Genomic DNA, 18430 nt, shown 5'->3' with positions numbered 1-18430 from the left:
TGTGGCCTATGTTGACCTTTTGGCCTATGTTCACCTAAAATATAATTTGTGGTTGAATTCAGTGACCATATATGCAAGTCCTCTTCAAATTTCAAGTCAATTGGATGAAAATTGAGGATTTTAGAAATTTGGCCTATGTTGACCTCAAGAATACTTGGTGGTTGAATTCAGTGACCAGATATGCAAATCCTCTTCAAATTTCAAGTCAATTGGATGAAAATTGAGGATTTTAGAAATTTGGCCTATGTTGACCTCAAAAATACTTGGTGGTTGAATTCAGTGACCAGATATGCAAGTACTCTTCAAATTTCAAGTCAATCAGATGAAAATTGAGGATTTTAGAAATTTAGCAAAGTTAGTGACCTTTGGCCTATGTTGACCTTTTGACCTATTGACCCCAAAACAATAGGCCTCTTGCTTTTGACCAACTCTACCATTTGGTGAAGTTTCGTGAAGATCGGTTGAAAATTGTGACCTGTAGGCCGGTGACAAACAAACAGACAGACAAACAAACAGACAGACAAACAAACAGACAGACAAACAAGAAGACGTCATGCAGAGCATGATACTTACAAAATCCGCCCCCCCCCCCAAAAGGTTTCTATTAATACAGCATATTGTCCATTTCATCAAGATTAAAATTGACGATTTTGATCAAAGCTCGGGTCAATAGGATGAAAAGTGACGATTTTCAGATGAAAAATGATGATTTTAGAAGTTTGACCTTGAGTTGACCTTTGACCTTTTGACCTTAAAATAGTTGGTTTCCCAATTCAGTGAGGCACTATACAAATGCTGTTCAATTTTCAAGGCAATTGGATGAAAATTGATGGGTTTTCAGATGAAAATTCATGATTTTGGAAGTTTGACCTTGAGTTGAACTTTGACCTTTTGACCTCAAAAATAGTTAGTTTCCAAATTTAGCGACTCAATGTGTAAATGCTGTTCAATTTTCAAGTCAATCGGATGAAAACTGATGGTTTTTCAGATGAAAATTGATGATTTTGAAAGTTTGACCTTGAGTTGACCTTTGCCTTTTGGCCTCAAAAATAGTTGGTTTCCCAGTTCAGTGAGGCAATATGCAAATGCTGTTATATCCTCAAGTCGATTGGATGAAAATTGACGGCTTTTCAGATGAAAATTGATGATTTTGGAAGTTTGACCATGAGTTGACCTTTGACCTTTTGACCTCAAAAATAGTTGGTTTTCCAATTTAGTGACTCAATGTGCAAATGCTGTTCAATTTTCAAGTCAATCGGATAAAAATGGCGACTTTAGAAACTTGACCTCCAGATGACCTTTGACCTCAAAATCAATAGGCTTCTTAAGTGGGACGACTTCTACAACTTGGTGAAGTTTCATGACGATCGGTTTATAATTGTGACCTGTAGGCCGGTGTCAAACACACAAACATGAAAAATCACTCATCGAGCGACGCTTGGCAAAAGAGAACAAAGCAGAATGGCACTCAGTAGAGCATCTTTTTGACCTCACAAATTAATTGGTGGTTGAATTCAGTTTGCTGATATGAAAATCCAATTCAATTTCAAGTTAATTGGATGAAAATTGAGGAATTTAGAAATTTGAAAAAAGTGGTTGACCTTTGGCCTATGTTGAACTTTTGGCCTATGCTGATCTCAAAAATAGTTGTTGGTTGAATTCTGTTAACTGATATGTAAATCCCATTCAAATTTCAAGTGAATCGCATGAAAATTGAGGATTTTAGAAATTTGAAATTGTTGTTGACCTTTGGCCTGTGTTGCTCTTTTGGCTTATGGTGATCTCAAAAATAGTTGGTGGTTGAATTCAGTTCATGGATATGTAAATCCAATTCAAATTTCAAGTGAATCGGATGAAAATTAAGCATTTTAGAAATTAGAAATTGTTGTTGACCGTTGGCCTATGTTGACGTTTTGGCCTATGCTGATCTCAAAAATAGTTGGTGGTTGAATTCAGTTCATGGATATGTAAATCCGATTCAAATTTCAAGTCAATCGGATGAAAATTGAGGATTTTAGAAATTTGATAAAAAGTTGTTGACCTTAGGCCTATGTTGACCTTTTGACCTCAAAAATCGATAGGATTTTGTAGGACCACGAACTCTAACCATTTGGTGAAGTTTCGTGAAGATCGGTTTAAAATTGTGACCTGTAGGCAAGTATAAGTGAGAAGACAGACAAACACACATAAACAAACACAAACACACAAACACACAAACCGGAGTGATCAACAAACTTGCAAATTTTTTTTTTTTTTTTTTGCCAAGTAACAAGAAGACGTCATGCAGAGCACGATAGTTGCAAAATCTGCTTGATACAGCAAATTTTCCATTTCATCAAGATTAAAATTGGCAATCTTGATCAAAGCTCGGGTCAATAGGAAGAAAAGTGACGATTTTTCAGATGAAAAATGATGACTTTTCGTAGGTTGACTTTGAGTTGACCTTTTGACCTCAAAAATAGTTAGTTTCCCTATTCAGTGACTCAATGCGCAAATGCTGTTCAATTTTCAAGTCAAATCAGATGAAAATTGAGGATTTATTTAACTTGGCCTATGTTGACCTTTTGGCCTATGTTGACCTCAAAAATAGTTGGTGGTTGAATTCAGTGACCATATATGCAAATCCTCTTAGAATTTCAAGTCAATCAGATGAAAATTAATGATTTTTGATATTTGGCCTATGTTGACCTTTTGGCCTATGTTGACCTCAAAAATACTTGGTGGTTGAATTCAGTGACCAGATATGCAAGTTCTCTTCAAATTTCAAGTCAATCGGATGAAAATTGAGGAATTTAGAAATTCGGCAAAGTTGGGGACCTTTGGCCTATGTTGACCTTTTCACCTTTTGACCCCAAAAACAATAGGCTTCTTGGTCATGACTAACTCTACCATTTGGTGAAGTTTCGTGAAGATCGGTTGAAAATTATGACCAAATTATGACAAATAAACAGACAGACAGAACCACAAACGCAACCGACCAATATACTTTAGTCAGGTTCACTATGTCAATAAATTATATTTCGTTCAAAATCATGGTAGATTAGCAAACCTATACATTTTTGGAAAGGTTATAGCATAAGGAAACTAAAAATCAATGTTTACATTTGGAGAGATACCTGTATGGCGGCCATTTTGGATTTTCAAAATGGCCACTGTAAAATACATATTTTGTTCTATTTCTGCCTCTAATTACCCGAAAAACTTTAAAAAATATACTAAACCTATATTTTCAGGGACAAGGAATCCAATGAAAGTATCAAATTAGTGCTATGGGGAATGGTAAGACACGAATCAAAGGTTTTGAATTGCAAAATACTGTCTGTATATTCACGATAAGTTGCATAATCAAATACATGTTATCATTTTGTACAGGCAGTTAATAACATCAAAATGTGTCACAATAATTCATATCACCAAACATACACAGGCAGTCAGCAAAATCATATATACACATGCAGTCAGTATAACTTCACATCTACACAGGCAGTCAATGACAAAATATACACAGGCAGTCAATGGCATCAAACATACACGATTACAGAATATGCCATTTAGAGTTCATCATCACTGTCCTGTGTGTCGTATCCGACAATATAGTCCGCATCGTTTTCACAGTCCGTTCCACACAAGCAAAGGTCGGTCAAATTGATTGGCAAATCGAATTGGTCGAATGGTCGATCGAATCGAATTCGATGAATCGAATCGAATCGATCGAATTGGTCGAATAGTCGAATGGTCGATCGAAGTGATTGGTCGAATGGTCGAATTGGTCGAATGGAATTGGTCGATTGGTCGAATTGGTCGAATTGGTCGAATCGAATTGGTCGGAATTGGCAAATGTAAACATTGATTTTCAGATTTTCCATGTAATAACGTTTCCAAAAATGTATTGGTTTGCTAATCTACCATGATTTTGAACGAAAAAACATAGTGAACCTGACTACTTGAAAAATCTTCGATTTTGCAAGTAACAAACAGAACCACAAACACAACCGACCAATAGACTTGAAAAATCTTCGATTTTGCAAGTAACAAGAAAGAAAACAAGAAAACAAACAAAAAACCAGAGTGAAAACTGAGTACTCCCTTCAGCGTGCGTCATTGCCGAGCCCCCTTCGGTGCCCGGCAATGACGTTATGCAGCGCCTGGCGATGGCATAGGAAAGGAGCGGTGTACAATATGACCATAACACTTTAATCCCAATGTCATGAATACAAAGTTAATGGATTGAAGTGGTGTATGGTTCACGATTCCATGATAAGCGGTGTACGGACTAACAACCACGGAAGGAATTCGCCTCGGTTTTTTGATCGCATGTTATTAACCCAACCCTTGTGAGGTATATAGATTACAGTAGATCTTCCCTCAGTTCTGTGAGTAAAACTTACCTCACGGATGTCGGTTTTCCTCCAAATTTCTTTGTTTAATGTTAAAAGCAGCATTAGCGACTATTTAAAAAGCTAATCATGTGTGTTTGTGGTTTATAATATTTTAGAAGACCGGCTACACAGCTTTTAGACTTTTGGTCTTGTTTTTAAATGTATAGGTTTGAGTTAGTTACAACTAGAAGTATGTTGCGATCAAAAATGAATGTTATTCTATGCCTTAATATGTTGTGATGGTTTTCGGAGACCCCAGGGAAGCAAGACATAAAAAACCCTAGTATCGTTACCTCCGCAATATATTATGCAGTTAATTTCAGCATCCTCCTCCCCCTTTTCCTTTGTTCAGTAGAGAAGGGGAAAATGCATTGTGTTTGTCATCAAATTAAATTCCATTGTTTCTCTGTGTTTCTCTATCTCAATCTCTCTCTCATTCAAACATGTTTTACAACACCCTTTGCGCATCACACCATAAACATCAACCTCCTCCAACAGTGAAACCTGAATTAATCAACGGATTAAACATACACGGCATCCTAGAGAGCGCGAGAAAAGGCAATCAGGGAGTGCCTGCGGGGGATGAGGAAGCCCTCCCAGCAACAACAGCAACTCCAAGGAAGGACCGAAGGGACGCAGCAAAGCACGGAATGGAGTGGCACATCGCAGCATGATGCCATGACTTGCCACCAGCCACACCTCCAACGTCCAGTGGCTTCGACTGGGTGATACAGCAGTCCAATGGGGAAACTATCTTGTTGGTCCTCTGTATTGGTTAAGCGTAGTGTGTAATGTCTGGAAGTGCATCCCCGCCATGGGTAGATATTAGCTGACGTGTCCACCTATGGTAACGCTTGGCCGTATCTTGATCAATGTGACACGTCGGGAAGCACATTCCTTATCTGGGGTGTTTTATTTGCCGGGGAGGTAAAGTGGGATTTGGATGCTGGACACTACCTAAATTAAGTGTCCAGACGGTGTCTGTGGTTGTTCAGCAACCTCTCACCCCGTGGAGTTATCTGTGGTTCTTCTGCTTCAGGGTCAGCGGCCAGGAAGTGGATCTGAGAACTCCCCTCGCGATCCCTAACTGAGGCGAATCCATACCTAATATCCAACCCAACCTAATACGTAGTAGCCTGGTGTTGGCTTAACGGTTAGGATGCTGGCTTGGGATGCTAGGATCTTGAGTTTGAATCCCGGTCGATCGTTGAATTAACGCCAGGGGGTTGCCTCAGCCAGTCATCCTTTCGAGGTTGGCAAATTGAGTACCAGGTCACTGGTAATTGGGGGACTGTACCAGCGGCACAAACGTGCTTCCAAAAAAATGATGCAACCAGCAACCGGCTGCAAATGAACAACAACAGCAACAACCACCTAATACATGTTGTTGAAGAAGCACAACAAGAAAACAAATTAAACAAGTCAGGAGACGACGATGGTTCACGAGCGAGCGGTATTCAATGACAAAGGACAGACTATAACCGAAACAGGCCCGGACAGGCCAGGCCCGGAAATGTCAAAACGAAGGTTACTGACCTTGAAATGAGATAGAAAATAATGTATAATCAGTTATGAGGTTAGGTAGCTACACAATACCAAAAATTTGGTTCGATTCCAAAAACTTTGAAACTTTGACCTTTGTGACCTTCAAAGGTCAAAGGTCGAAGATTCTGAAATTTGTTGGAAAACTTGCATTTCATGATGTAGGTGATAATATAAGATCATGTACGACATTTCACCCTATCAGGAAGCGTACAATGTAATAAAACCATCAAAAATCGACTTTTCTAAATTTTGTGACCTTGTGACCTTGACCTTGGGGCGAAAATGAAAAATCGAGCTCCGTGGGGCTAGACACATGACATTGGCCGAACCAAATACCGAAACCCCTGTCAGATTCCACCAACTCCCTCGGAGAAGATGTAGCTTGAACTCGATTATCCCCTAAAAAGACATCTTTTTCGGGCGTCATTCCGCCCACAATGGGCGCAATACGCCCACTCTAGGCAGGACACAACGAGATCATGATATCAACCTCCCACTCAAGTTTCATCAAGATCGGATGATATCATCGGGTAGTTATGCTGCGGACACACACACACACACACACACACACACACACACACACACACACACACACACACACACACACACACACACGACGAATATAGTGGTCACTCTGTTTAATAACTCGTGAACCAATTATCCTCCCCTGCCCCCTTTTCCAAAACGAAAACATGAGCGCAATCATAACTCGATAACCCAAATAAAAGTCTCTCTTCAGCTTACTGTCCTCCATGGGGCAGGTCAAGACCCATGATGCGATCATGGGGCTGCAGGAGGCCTGTATACGCAGCAAAATTGGCAGGGGAGCCGGAATATGGCTGCACGTTCACACCCCATGTATCCGGGCTCAGCCTGAATGCCTCGAGTGCACGTTGCTGGCACAGAGTCTCCACTTCATCAATCACCTCTGTGCCACCATAGTACCTGTGTAGAGCAGGAACAGTGGATTTAGCTCCATCAAGTTGTAAACCCATTAATTTTATATTACTAAAAAGGAGCAAGAGTCAAAACAGTAACGTGACTAAAATGACACTTGCCTACAAAGGATGAACAGTGGGAATATAATGTGTCACAAGCTGGAGACTACTCCACAAAGGACTAACAGTGGGAATAATGTGTCAAGCTGGAGACTACTCCACAAAGGACTAACAATGGGTATAATGTGTCACAGGCTGGAGACTACTCCACAAAGGACTAACAGTGGGAATAATGTGTCAAGCTGGAGACTACTCGACAAAGGACTAACAGTGGGAATAATGTGTCACAGGCTAGAGACTATGGTACAAAGGACTATCAGTGGGAATAATGTGTCAAAGGCTGGAGACTTCTCCACAAAGGAATAATAGCAGGAATAATGTGTCACAGGCTGGAGACTACTCCGCAAAGGAATAATAGCAGGAATAATGTGTCACAGGCTGGAGACTACTCCGCAAAGGAACAAGCATTCTGAGTATTGCGCTGCAATACATGTCCCCTACCGGCAGTCTGTCGTCCGGAAAACTGTTGGGGAAATTACCAAAGGGTTATTCACCCACAGGTTCTGAATCGTTCCCAATCGCTAATTACCTCAGGACGGGCTCACCTGTGATTCGCACTCGAGACTTCGATTTATACACCTTGCAGACAGGTCAGCAGAAGCACGAGAAAATAAGTTGTTGATAAAGAACCTTTCGAGTCGCTTAATATCAGTAAGTCGCCTATGTATTTTCGAGTCGCCTATGTATTTTCGAGTCGCCCTTTCGAGTCGCCTATGTATTTTATGGCGGCCATTTTCAAAATCCAAAATGGCGGCCATGCAGGTGTCTGTGCAAATGCCAACATTGATTTTCAGATTCTCCATGCTCTGAAGATTCCAAAAATGTACAGGTTTGCTAATCCCAAAATTTTGAAAGAAATTATATTTGTTAACATAGTGAACCTGACGATCTTCATCACTGTCCTGAGTGTCATTTTCGCAAAGGTGTCTACGCAAATGTAAACATTAATTTTTGGATTCCTCATGCTCTGAATATTCCAAAAATGTATAGCTTTTGCTAATCTACCAAAATTTTGAACGAAATTATATTTGTTAACATAGTGAACCTGACTATATGCGATTCTGCCTGCAAAGTTTGGCCTCGATCTGTTCAGCTGTTGCAGAGAAAAAGGGGTTTTCGTGTTTTCACGAAAAACAATATGGCGGCCGAACCACGTGACCTGTGACGTCATAATTACCATTAAAATATTCTACAGACCGAGTCCCTTCTATGGTGAAAATTTGATCTCAATCGGTCCTATTATTGCAGAGAAATTGTTTTTTAAAGGAAATTAAAACTTAAAATGGCACTGAGTTAAGGATCATCAGAATTATCAGAATTCCCAAAGTTCAAAGTGCCATAACTTTGTCAAAAATGATCGAAACGTCGTGAAGTTCGAACTTAATCTGTAACTTATCATGAGGAAACCATGTGCCAAGTTTGAAATCATTAGCATCAAGCATTTAGAAAAAAAGTCCGGAAAACTGCTCTTTGCGTGACGGACTGACGGACCGACGGACGGACGGCGTGCAAACCTATAGTCCCTCCGGTGTACACCGGTAGGGGACTAATCATAGCAGGAATAATGTGTCACAGGCTGGAGACTACTCCACAAAGGAATAATAGTGGGAATAACGTGTCACAGGCTGGAGACTATGTATGGTACAAAGGACTATCAGTGGGAATAATGTGTCACAGGCTAGAGACTACACCACAAAGGACTAACAGTGGGAATAATGTGTCATAGGCTGGAGACTTCTCCACAAAGGAATAACAGTGGGAATAATGTGTCACAGGCTGGAGACTATGGTACAAAGGACTATCAGTGGGAATAACGTGTCACAGGCTAGAGACTACACCACAAAGGACTAACAGTGGGAATAATGTGTCATAGGCTGGAGACTTCTCCACAAAGGAATAACAGTGGGAATAATGTGTCACAGGCTGGAGACTTTTCCACAAAGGAATAATAGTGGGAAAAATGTGTTACATGCTAGAGACGACTCCACAAAGGACTAACATCTGTGCTGAGTTTCATATATTTGAGGAGGTTTGAAGTTTTGAAGTAATTCATCCGAGCATAATAATTAAAAACGCTAAATGAAAGTTAAATTATTCTGGACTTAAATAAAACAAGCATTCTGAGTATTGCACTGCAATACATGTCCCCTACCAAAGTTCAAAGTGCCATAACTTTTTCAAAAATGATCGAATATGCAAATTTATGCACAGTTGATGCTGGTTTTCAAACTTGATCTGAGGTATGCTGAGACACGTGTGTCACGCCTCGCCTCGTTGATAAGCCCGCAAGGTAGCTCCGTGGAGCGGCCTGCACGTATTGCACTGTGTGAATTATATAAATTATTACCAACTCACGGTCTGAGGTACTAGCGATTCAAGAGATATCCATTAAAAAAAATTTTTTTTCGTTTAATTAACGATATCTGCCAAACCACGTGCCCTATCGCAAATTCCAAAAGGACATTTTAGTAGACTGACATGCTGAACAGATTTGTGAAGTTTCCCCTCGATTGGATCAAAAATGAGGGAGGGGCTCGGTTTTAAAGGTTCATGCTTAAAAACGTCATAACTCTGAAACCATGTGTAATTTATTATATTTTTCGGTTCACGATCAATGATCGATGTGTATATATATGTTGCTCGGCTTGGCTCCGCCCCTCCGGAAAGCGCGCGCTGTGTCGCGCTGTTGACGTTCGCGAGACGAGGCTGAGGGCACGCGGTGCGGCTTGAGGAGAACTCCAGAATAAACAAGATATCCATTTTTAAAATATTTTCGTTTAATTAACGATATCTGCCAAACCACGTGCCCTATCGCAAATTCCAAAAGGACATTTTAGTAGATTGATATGCTGAACAGATGTGTGAAGTTTCCCCTCGATTGGATCAAAAATGAGGGAGGAGCTCAGTTTTAAAGGTTCATGCTTAAAAACGTCAAAACTCTGAAACCATGTGACGCATGACGTCATGCTCGCTGACTTTTTTGTTCGTCATGGGTATGCGATTATGCCTGCAAAGTTTGGCCTTGATCTGTTCAGCCGTTGCAGAGAAAAAGGGGTTTTCGTGTTTTCACGAAAAACAATATGGCGGCCGAACCACGTGACCTGTGACGTCATAATTACCATTAAAATATTCTACAGACCGAGTCCCCCCTACGGTGAAAATTTTATCTCAATCGGTCCTATTACTGCAGAGAAATTGGTTTTTAAAGGAAATTAAAACTTAAAATGGCACCGAGTTAAGGATCATCAGAATTCCCAAAGTTCAAAGTGCCATAACTTTGTCAAAAATGATCGAAACGTCGTGAAGTGATCGAAACGTCGAACTTGATCTGTATCTTATCATGAGGAAACCATGTGCCAAGTTTGAAATCATTAGCATTAAGAGTTTAGAAAAAAGGTCCGGAAAACTGTTCTTTGCGTGACGGACTGACAGACTGACGGACTGACAGACTGACGGACGGACGGCGTGCAAACCTATAGTCCCCTCCGGTGTACACCGGTAGGGGACTAATAACTGGAGTGTTACATCGAAAGTCGACCTATCCATTAGTTGTTTATTTTTGTTACAAAAATTTACCTTTTGCCTTTATAACCCTCAGAGTACTTGTTGTTCAAACAGGAACCAAGTGCCTCCAGACCTGCTTTGCTGCAAAAGTTCTGAAACAAACACCAAGGTTGCAATCAAATATGATAAAATACATAGCTTTACTTAACACTGTAATGGTGTTCATTCATCAAGGTGATTAAGGTGAGCATCATTTCAAGATATGTATCATTTTGCTAATTTCAAGACAACTCTCCAACCAGTCTCATTCCTAAAAGACATGGTAGCATCTTGTCATACATAGTGTATATATATATATTATATATATATATATATATATATATATATATATATATATATATATATATATATATATATATATATATATATATATATATATATATATATATATATATATATTTCTTACCAATGACTGACTGATATTAATGTGCGGTACCTTCTGGGTCTTGTAGAAAGCTGAAATTTGGCGTGCCGATGGACATTGAAGCCGGTATACCAAGAGAAGAGAAATCACAGAACCATCGCAAAACCTCCGTAAATAAAAATTAATGTTGAAAAAAAACCAAAAAAAAAAACCTCAATCAATATCGAGCATTTGAAAATTGTTATTTATATAAATGCAAACTGTGAAATAAACATGACAATAATGTCTGTAAATGAAAAAAAACAAAAAGCATCCGTAAATGAAACTTTACGTAAACAAACCCTGAATCGATATCTGGTATGAGGAACTTCTAATTTCTACAACTGTTAACAATGAAATAAAAATCTCAATGAAAATTTACTTTGAAACCATAAACGCATCCGTAAAATAAATTTGAAAAAATCCAAGTTCATATCCAGCAGCAGTTCATTGATGCTTGTCTACAGACATAAAGCTTCTATGTATTATGTATCGACTATTATGTACCCTGGTGTTGGGCTAGCGGCTAGGGTGCCGGCTTAGGATCCTAGGATCCTGGGTTCGAATCCCGGTCAATCGCTGAATTAACGCCAGGGGGGTTGACTCAGCCTGTCATCCTTCCGAGGTCGGCAAATTGAGTACCAGTTCACTGGTAATTCCCTGCTTGTCGTTAAAGGCGGCAAAAAGGGTTGGCGTCAGGAAGGGCATCCGGCCGTAAAACATTGCTTCAAAAAGGGAACCGAAAAACAACAACAACCACAGTTCCCGAAAAAGGCCAACCCCCGCTTGCGGGGAAAAAATGGCCTCTAAAGGTGGTTTTTTATACAAAGCACGGTTTGTTATTGCTTACATAATGTGTAAGCATACCTCACTAATATGCATATACATACATATATATATATATATATATATATATATATATATATATATATATATATATATATATATATATATATATATATAGTTACGGCCCAGGGTTGGGGTCTACTACGAGGTGGTTAGCCTCCATTCCGTCCCAAACTTACCAGACATGAGGCTGCCGCGCACTAATAACTTTGTACTTTGGCAGGTTGCAAATCAGCAAAACGAACGCCAATTGGTCTGTCGCACAATAGCAGGGTCCAATCGTCTGACACCGCTTACCTGTAACACGTGACGGTTCCATTCAGGGAACGTACCCTCCGGCGGTATCCCACTTTTGTTTCTGGATGGAAATTTGAACGGCCTTGCAACCACTGGTACCCGTCGGGCTGATACTAATTTTGTTACGGCCGATCGCTATTCTGGGTGCGAGCAATGACGGACCAATGAAAGAAAGGACATTCGCAGACAGCTGGAATGGAAATGTTTAATGATTTGATTTATTTACAACTATGTACAGTGCTACTTATCGGTAGGAAAGAAAAAGGGACAAGAGGCAGAAACATAGCTTAATCTATGCCTTATGATGATTGCTGCAAACAAAACACGACAAACAAGGATGCCCAGGACACATTCACGGGGGAGGGGGAGGGGAAAACGAACGTCGGGATCATATTTGCTGGTTTTTTCAAGATGGCGTCCGTACCACGTGACCTATGCAGCCATAATTATGAAGAAAAAAATTATAGAGGCAGTCCTATGGCAAAGTTTCGTGCCAATCGGACCAATGGTTGCCAAGAAAATGAATTTTAATGAAGGCACCGATGACATCATTAACATATCTTATTCCCCATGAGGAGTAGTTGACAATGAGCCATGTTTCAATTTTTTCCATGGAGCGGAGTCAGAGATATAGAGGGGCAAAGTTTTGCGGTTTTTGCAAGATGGCGCCTTTACGGCTGAACTATGACGGCATAATTATCATTAAAATATTCTACAGGACGAGGCGCTCCTATGGTGAAAATTTCGTGTCAATCGGTCCAAGAATTGCAGAGAAAAAACAAACAAACTTCAAACGGATCGAATCAAGTGTTGTACTTGCCGAATTATGACGTCATTATTACGGTACTAATGACATTATCATTAACATATCTTATTCCCCAAGGGGAGTGCTTGACATTGAGCCATATTTAAATTTTTTCCATGGAGTGGTTTCGGAGATTTAGAGGTGCAACCTTTTTCGATTTTCCAAGATGGCGCCTGTACCACGTGACCAATGACGTCATAATTATCATTAGAACAATTATACAGGAGGAGCCGCTCATATTCTGAAAATGTCGTGTTCATCGGACTAACAGTTGTAGCGGAATTTTTTTTTAATACTGATCAGATCAAGCGTTGTACTTGCATTATGACGTCATCATTAACATATCTTATTCCCCATGGGGTGTACTTCACAATGAGCCATGTTTCAATTTTTCCATTGAAGGGTTTGGGAGATAGAGGTGTAACGTTTTTCCAAGATGGCGTCCGTACCACGTGACCTATGACGTCATTATTATGAGCAAAACAAATCTGCAGGCAGAGGCGGTCCTACGGTAAAATTTCATGTCAATCAGACCAACGGTTGCCGAGAAAATTAACTTTTTTTTTTTCTTCTTTTTTTTGTATAATGAATAAAATGCAGACACGGCACACGTACGCAGACGATTGCTGAACTACGCTTTTCGCTTCGCGATCGCAGGGTAATAACCCATATAAGGGGAATAGACGAAGATAATGGTCTGCTATGAATTAACTATTCTAAGGGACCTGTATGGTGGTTGCCATTACTTCTCAGCGGTTTCCCAAAACCGCAACAATATATTTAAAATATCTTTTGATTTGTTCCTCATATCTTTGCGACATCTTCCCTTTCCAAGGAATCTTGATGTAGACCGGGCACTTTTTAAGACCAATCTTCGGTTCATCTGTAGAACTGAGGAATTTGTGCATGAACCTCCTGATATATGCTCAGGGTATCCATTCTCACTGAGGATGCAAACAATCTTGTCCACCTCAGTCTGAATCTTGGAGTTGGAACATATCCTCTTAGCTCTCGCACCAGTACATTGATCAAACCAATCTTGTGTATCATTGAACTAAATGAGTCCCAATGAGTATGCTGGCCAGTGAAAGTGGACTTCCTGCAGATAGACGTAGTAAATGATGATGCAGATCTCTCTACCATGGTGTCCAAAAAGGGTAAGCAACCAGAGCGTTCCAATTCCGTAGTGAATCTGAGGGCAGGATGAAGAGAATTCAACTCCAGATTTTGCCGTAAAGTATCCCCATCCCAGACAGCAGTTGTGTCACTTTCTCCTTTGACGGAATAGGTGCTGGTCTGGTAAATGGAAATCTCAGTCTCACCCTGTTCCTCATCAAAGATTTTCAAATGAGTCCACTGTCACAAAACCCAAAGGCTCTGTAATCGAGCAATGACCAAACTGGCAGGCAGGTGCCCTCCACACTCGTTTTTATATCACAGTAAAGCACAAGTGGTAAACACAGCAATCCGGCACTATGTGCACAGCTGAAGACTGACTCTTCTTCTACCGTTCTCAACTGTACTTTACCATTTATATACAGTACTTGGAGAGACCATTCACGAATGCCCCTCACTCTACAAACTACTAAATTTCTAGATTATTCTATTTCCAGAAATAACCAGAAATCTCCTGAACTCTTGGTGATCTTTCCTTACGACTTAAAGGCGAACTAAAACACATCACCTTTTTGCTCTACTCGATTTCAGAATAACCAACTCGCCTCGACAAACAGTACACAGTGAATGAATGAATGAATGAATGAATGATCGTTTTTTAAAGGCCATTTTCCCCGCTAGAGCAGGGGTTAGCCTTGCGGGCCCCATGACAATCATGGTTCCCTGTTTGAGGCAATGTTTTTATGGCCGGATGCCCTTCCTGACGCCAACCATTGGTCACGCTCTTACGATGCGCAGGGATACGGTGTACCTATTCTAAACCGGGGTACACACCGGGATCATTCATCCCAGAAAGCTGGTTACTCAATTTGCCGACCTCGGAAGGATGACAGGCTGAGTCAACCCCCCTGGCGTTAATTCAGCGATCGACCGGGATTCGAACCCAGGATCCTAGGATCCCAAGCCGGCACCCTAACCGCCAAGCCAACACCAGGGATAAACAGTACACAGTAAATATATACTATAACACAATTTGTTCCATATCGCCCTTCCTTCTGTGCTAGTACAAAAAAGTATTAATTATGGCTTTTGGGGGTGCATAGCACACAGATGTATCAGACATCTGAATACAGTAGTGTCATACACACAGAAAGTGGTCTCTTTTTTTAAAGTTTGGCATGACAAAGTATATGCCTGCGAATATTCACTATATTACAAACTGCATGTACGTACTGTACAATGTGTTACATTATGATGCAAGGGTCTTCTCAACCGACATAAACTTTCAAAGTACATCAAACAAATATTTGAAGCGCATAACCCAAATGACGTGAATGGGCAACTCCACTGTGGCACATTGCGTGTTTGGAATACAATCCAACAAATACACATTCTGGTGGGGATATATTCTTGTCCTGCATGAAGTATATTAATGAGCTCATCCATAAGCATTGTGCCATTTCTGCGATTGCATGCCGGCACTGTGATTCCAAATGCTCTACTTTTCACTGCATGCCATGTCTGAAGCCAGGCCGCCGATACATCCACACGGCACCCCAGGCTGGTCGAACATGCTTTCAATCATGCCCGAATGACATCGACCCTAAAGCAATTATGTTGACTTGAGAATGTGTCACATGTACTCCCATGAAGGAAATTTAACAATTACTACACCACCTACAGAGACAGCATAATAATGTCTGCCTCATGGTTATTTATTGGTTGTGTGGACATGGAACTGAATGCAGGTTGGCCTTGTCCAATGAGGAATAAATCATGGTATTGGACAATTTTATTTTTAAATATGCACATTTATATCAAATATGGATGGACTGAAGGAAAAGATGAACAAGTGGAAGGAATGTATGGAGACAAAAGGTCTGAAGGTGAATATCGGAAAGACGAAGGTGATGGCAAGTGGTAAAGCATGTGGTGAGGTGGAAAGAACTGGGAAGTGGCCGTGTGCTGTGTGCAGGAAGGGTGTCGGAGTGAACTCCATTCAATGTACAATGTGCGCTGAGTGGCTTCATCAAAAATGTAGTGGTCTGAGAGGGTCATTTACCAGTGTGGCAGCTACATTCAAATGTAAGGTGTGCACAGAGGGAGCTGCAGATGGAAGAAATGTTGAGTTGGATCTTGGAGACGGCGTGAAGCTGGAAGGTGTGAAAACATTTTACTACCTCGGAGACATGCTGAATGGAGAAGGCGGATTAGACTCGGCAACGGTTGCTCGAGTGAGATGTGCATGGAAGAAGTTTCGGGAACTGAGTGGCGTGCTGATGAGGAGGAGAGTGTCCCTGAAGCTGAAGGGAAAGGTGTATGCTGCATGTGTGAGAAGTGTTATGATTTATGGGAGCAAGACATGGGTAATGAACGTAGAGCAGCAACGAAGGCTGGAAAGGGTGGAAATGCGAATGGTTCTATGGATGTGCAGAGTATCGTTGAGAGAGAGGAAGACAAATGATGAATTGCGAAAGATGATGGGAATATTGCCTGTGATTGATGCTGTGAAGAGGAACAGGTTGAGATGGTTTGGTCATGTGTTGAGGAAGGATGAAAGTGACTGGTTGAGAAGAGTAACCACCTTTAGAGGCCATTTTTCCCCGCAAGCGGGGGTTGGCCTTTTTCGGGCACCGTGGTTGTTGTTGTTTTTTTTGGTCCCCTTTTTGAAGCAATGTTTTACGGCCGGATGCCCTTCCTGACGCCAACCCTTTTTGCCGCCTTTAACGACAAACAGGGAATTACCAGTGAACTGGTACTCAATTAGCCAACCTCAGAAGGATGACAGGCTGAGTCAACCCCCCTGGCGTTAATTCAGCAATCGACCGGGATTCGAACCCAGGATCCTAGGATCCTAAGCCGGCACCCTAGCCGCTAGCCCAACACCAGGGTTGAGAAGAGTGACGGAAATTAATGTAGAAGGAAGTAGAGGACGGGGAAGACCGAGAAAGACTTGGCTAAAGATGGTGGAAGAAGAAATGCGGGCAAGGGGGTTAACAAGGAGAGATGCAGAAAATAGGGCAAAATGGAGAAGATTGTCATGGGGACCGCAAGGCTAACCCCCGCTCTAGCAGGGAAAATGGCCTTAAAATGCATGTTGTTGTTGTTGTTGTATATCAAATAGATAGTGATTTGCCAGTCAAGTTAAATGGCAATCAATGAAACTAATCCATTTGTCTTAATGAGATTCTTGCATGCAAATGTGGACACAGATCACCGTGTTCCTGATCAAGCTGACCAGGCTTACACACACATATAGTGTGTCATGTTACTTACTTCAGAGGCAATAAGCTCTAGGCCTCGGCACTGCCGGTCTTTCTCCCTCTTCAACAGTTGCCATATTTCATCGTCACTCTCAGCCAGGCTCTGCTGGCCTGTCCAAACTGCTCCAGTGCGCCAGCTCTTGGTCAATCCGACCCAACTGAAGCATTCTTTCACAGACTGAAACAAAAAGATAAACAACTAGAACGACACTCTTCGACGTCACGACCTCAACCGATATGCGTCCACACGCATTAATACATAAATATAATACTTGTACCAAGTTTGCTTTAAATCCATACAGCTGTTCTCAAGTTATCACATTTTTACCTGACATGACCTCTGACCTTTGACCTCCTCACCCCAAAAATTAATAATTTCATCTTTACATCATTATACATACCTGTACCAAGTTTTAATTCAAATCCCTTTAGCTGTTCACAACTTATCACATTTTACCTGACATGACCTCTGACCTTTGACCTCGGGACCCCAAAATCTAAACAGTTAAGCTTTACATAATCATACATATGTGCACCAAGTTCAAATTGGATAACTTCAGCCGTTCTCAAGTTATAGACGTACTACCCGGCATTGCTCAAGTGAAAAAGAAACATTAACATATGTGAAATGAGGGCAAATATAATGGAAAAGCAATTACATCCAAATCAGAATCCATCACAAATGTTAAATCATCATTTTACCTTTTCGTTGAATATATGCTGCTGAATGTGCCGTTCATCACGTTTCTGAGTTAAGTTTGATGACGTTCAGGAAGAAGAAGAAGCCTTACAACCAACTTCAACCGCTTCCGGAATTGTTTGATTATTTGTTTTCAAATGTCTGGTGATTGATTTGTATTTATTTATGCGAATGTATACTTGTATATAACTGTCATTAATCAAAAATGTTTAGGCACCATAGACCGATTTTTTTTAAATAAATAAAAAAACGAACTTTTTTTTTTTCAAAAATTTTTTTTTTGATCAAAACACCAAGGCACTCACTGATGAACCTCTGCAAATTTGGCGAAGATCCGTTCAGCCATCTCTGAGAGAAATGGCGACACAGACACAGACACACACACACACACACACCAACAGCTCTCTTATATAGTACATTGCAGACTTTGGCCTTTGACCTCTTGACCCCAAAT

At 40.8% G+C, this 18430-nt stretch overlaps 1 protein-coding gene across 2 annotated transcripts in view; it reads right to left on the bottom strand.

Moving 5' to 3' along the window:
* Positions 1-18430, bottom strand: part of SHMT2 (serine hydroxymethyltransferase 2) — a 112987-nt gene that overhangs the window by 72074 nt on the left and 22483 nt on the right. For both annotated transcript variants that reach the window (XM_068123234.2, XM_068123233.2), the window contains exons 2-4: positions 17290-17454; positions 10559-10638; positions 6669-6869 (exon numbers count right to left, since the gene is read on the bottom strand). In XM_068123234.2, coding sequence (XP_067979335.1) covers positions 6669-6869; positions 10559-10638; positions 17290-17454 — 446 coding nt within the window. The remainder of the gene's footprint in view (positions 1-6668; positions 6870-10558; positions 10639-17289; positions 17455-18430) is intronic.

Source organism: Myxine glutinosa, chromosome 7 (assembly GCF_964187855.1).
Source record: "Myxine glutinosa chromosome 7, kmMyxGlut1.1, whole genome shotgun sequence".
In the NCBI taxonomy this organism is placed as follows: Eukaryota; Metazoa; Chordata; class Myxini; order Myxiniformes; family Myxinidae; genus Myxine; species Myxine glutinosa.
The sequence above is the reverse complement of the archived record's forward strand: the minus strand, read 5'-3'. Positions and strand labels throughout refer to the sequence as shown.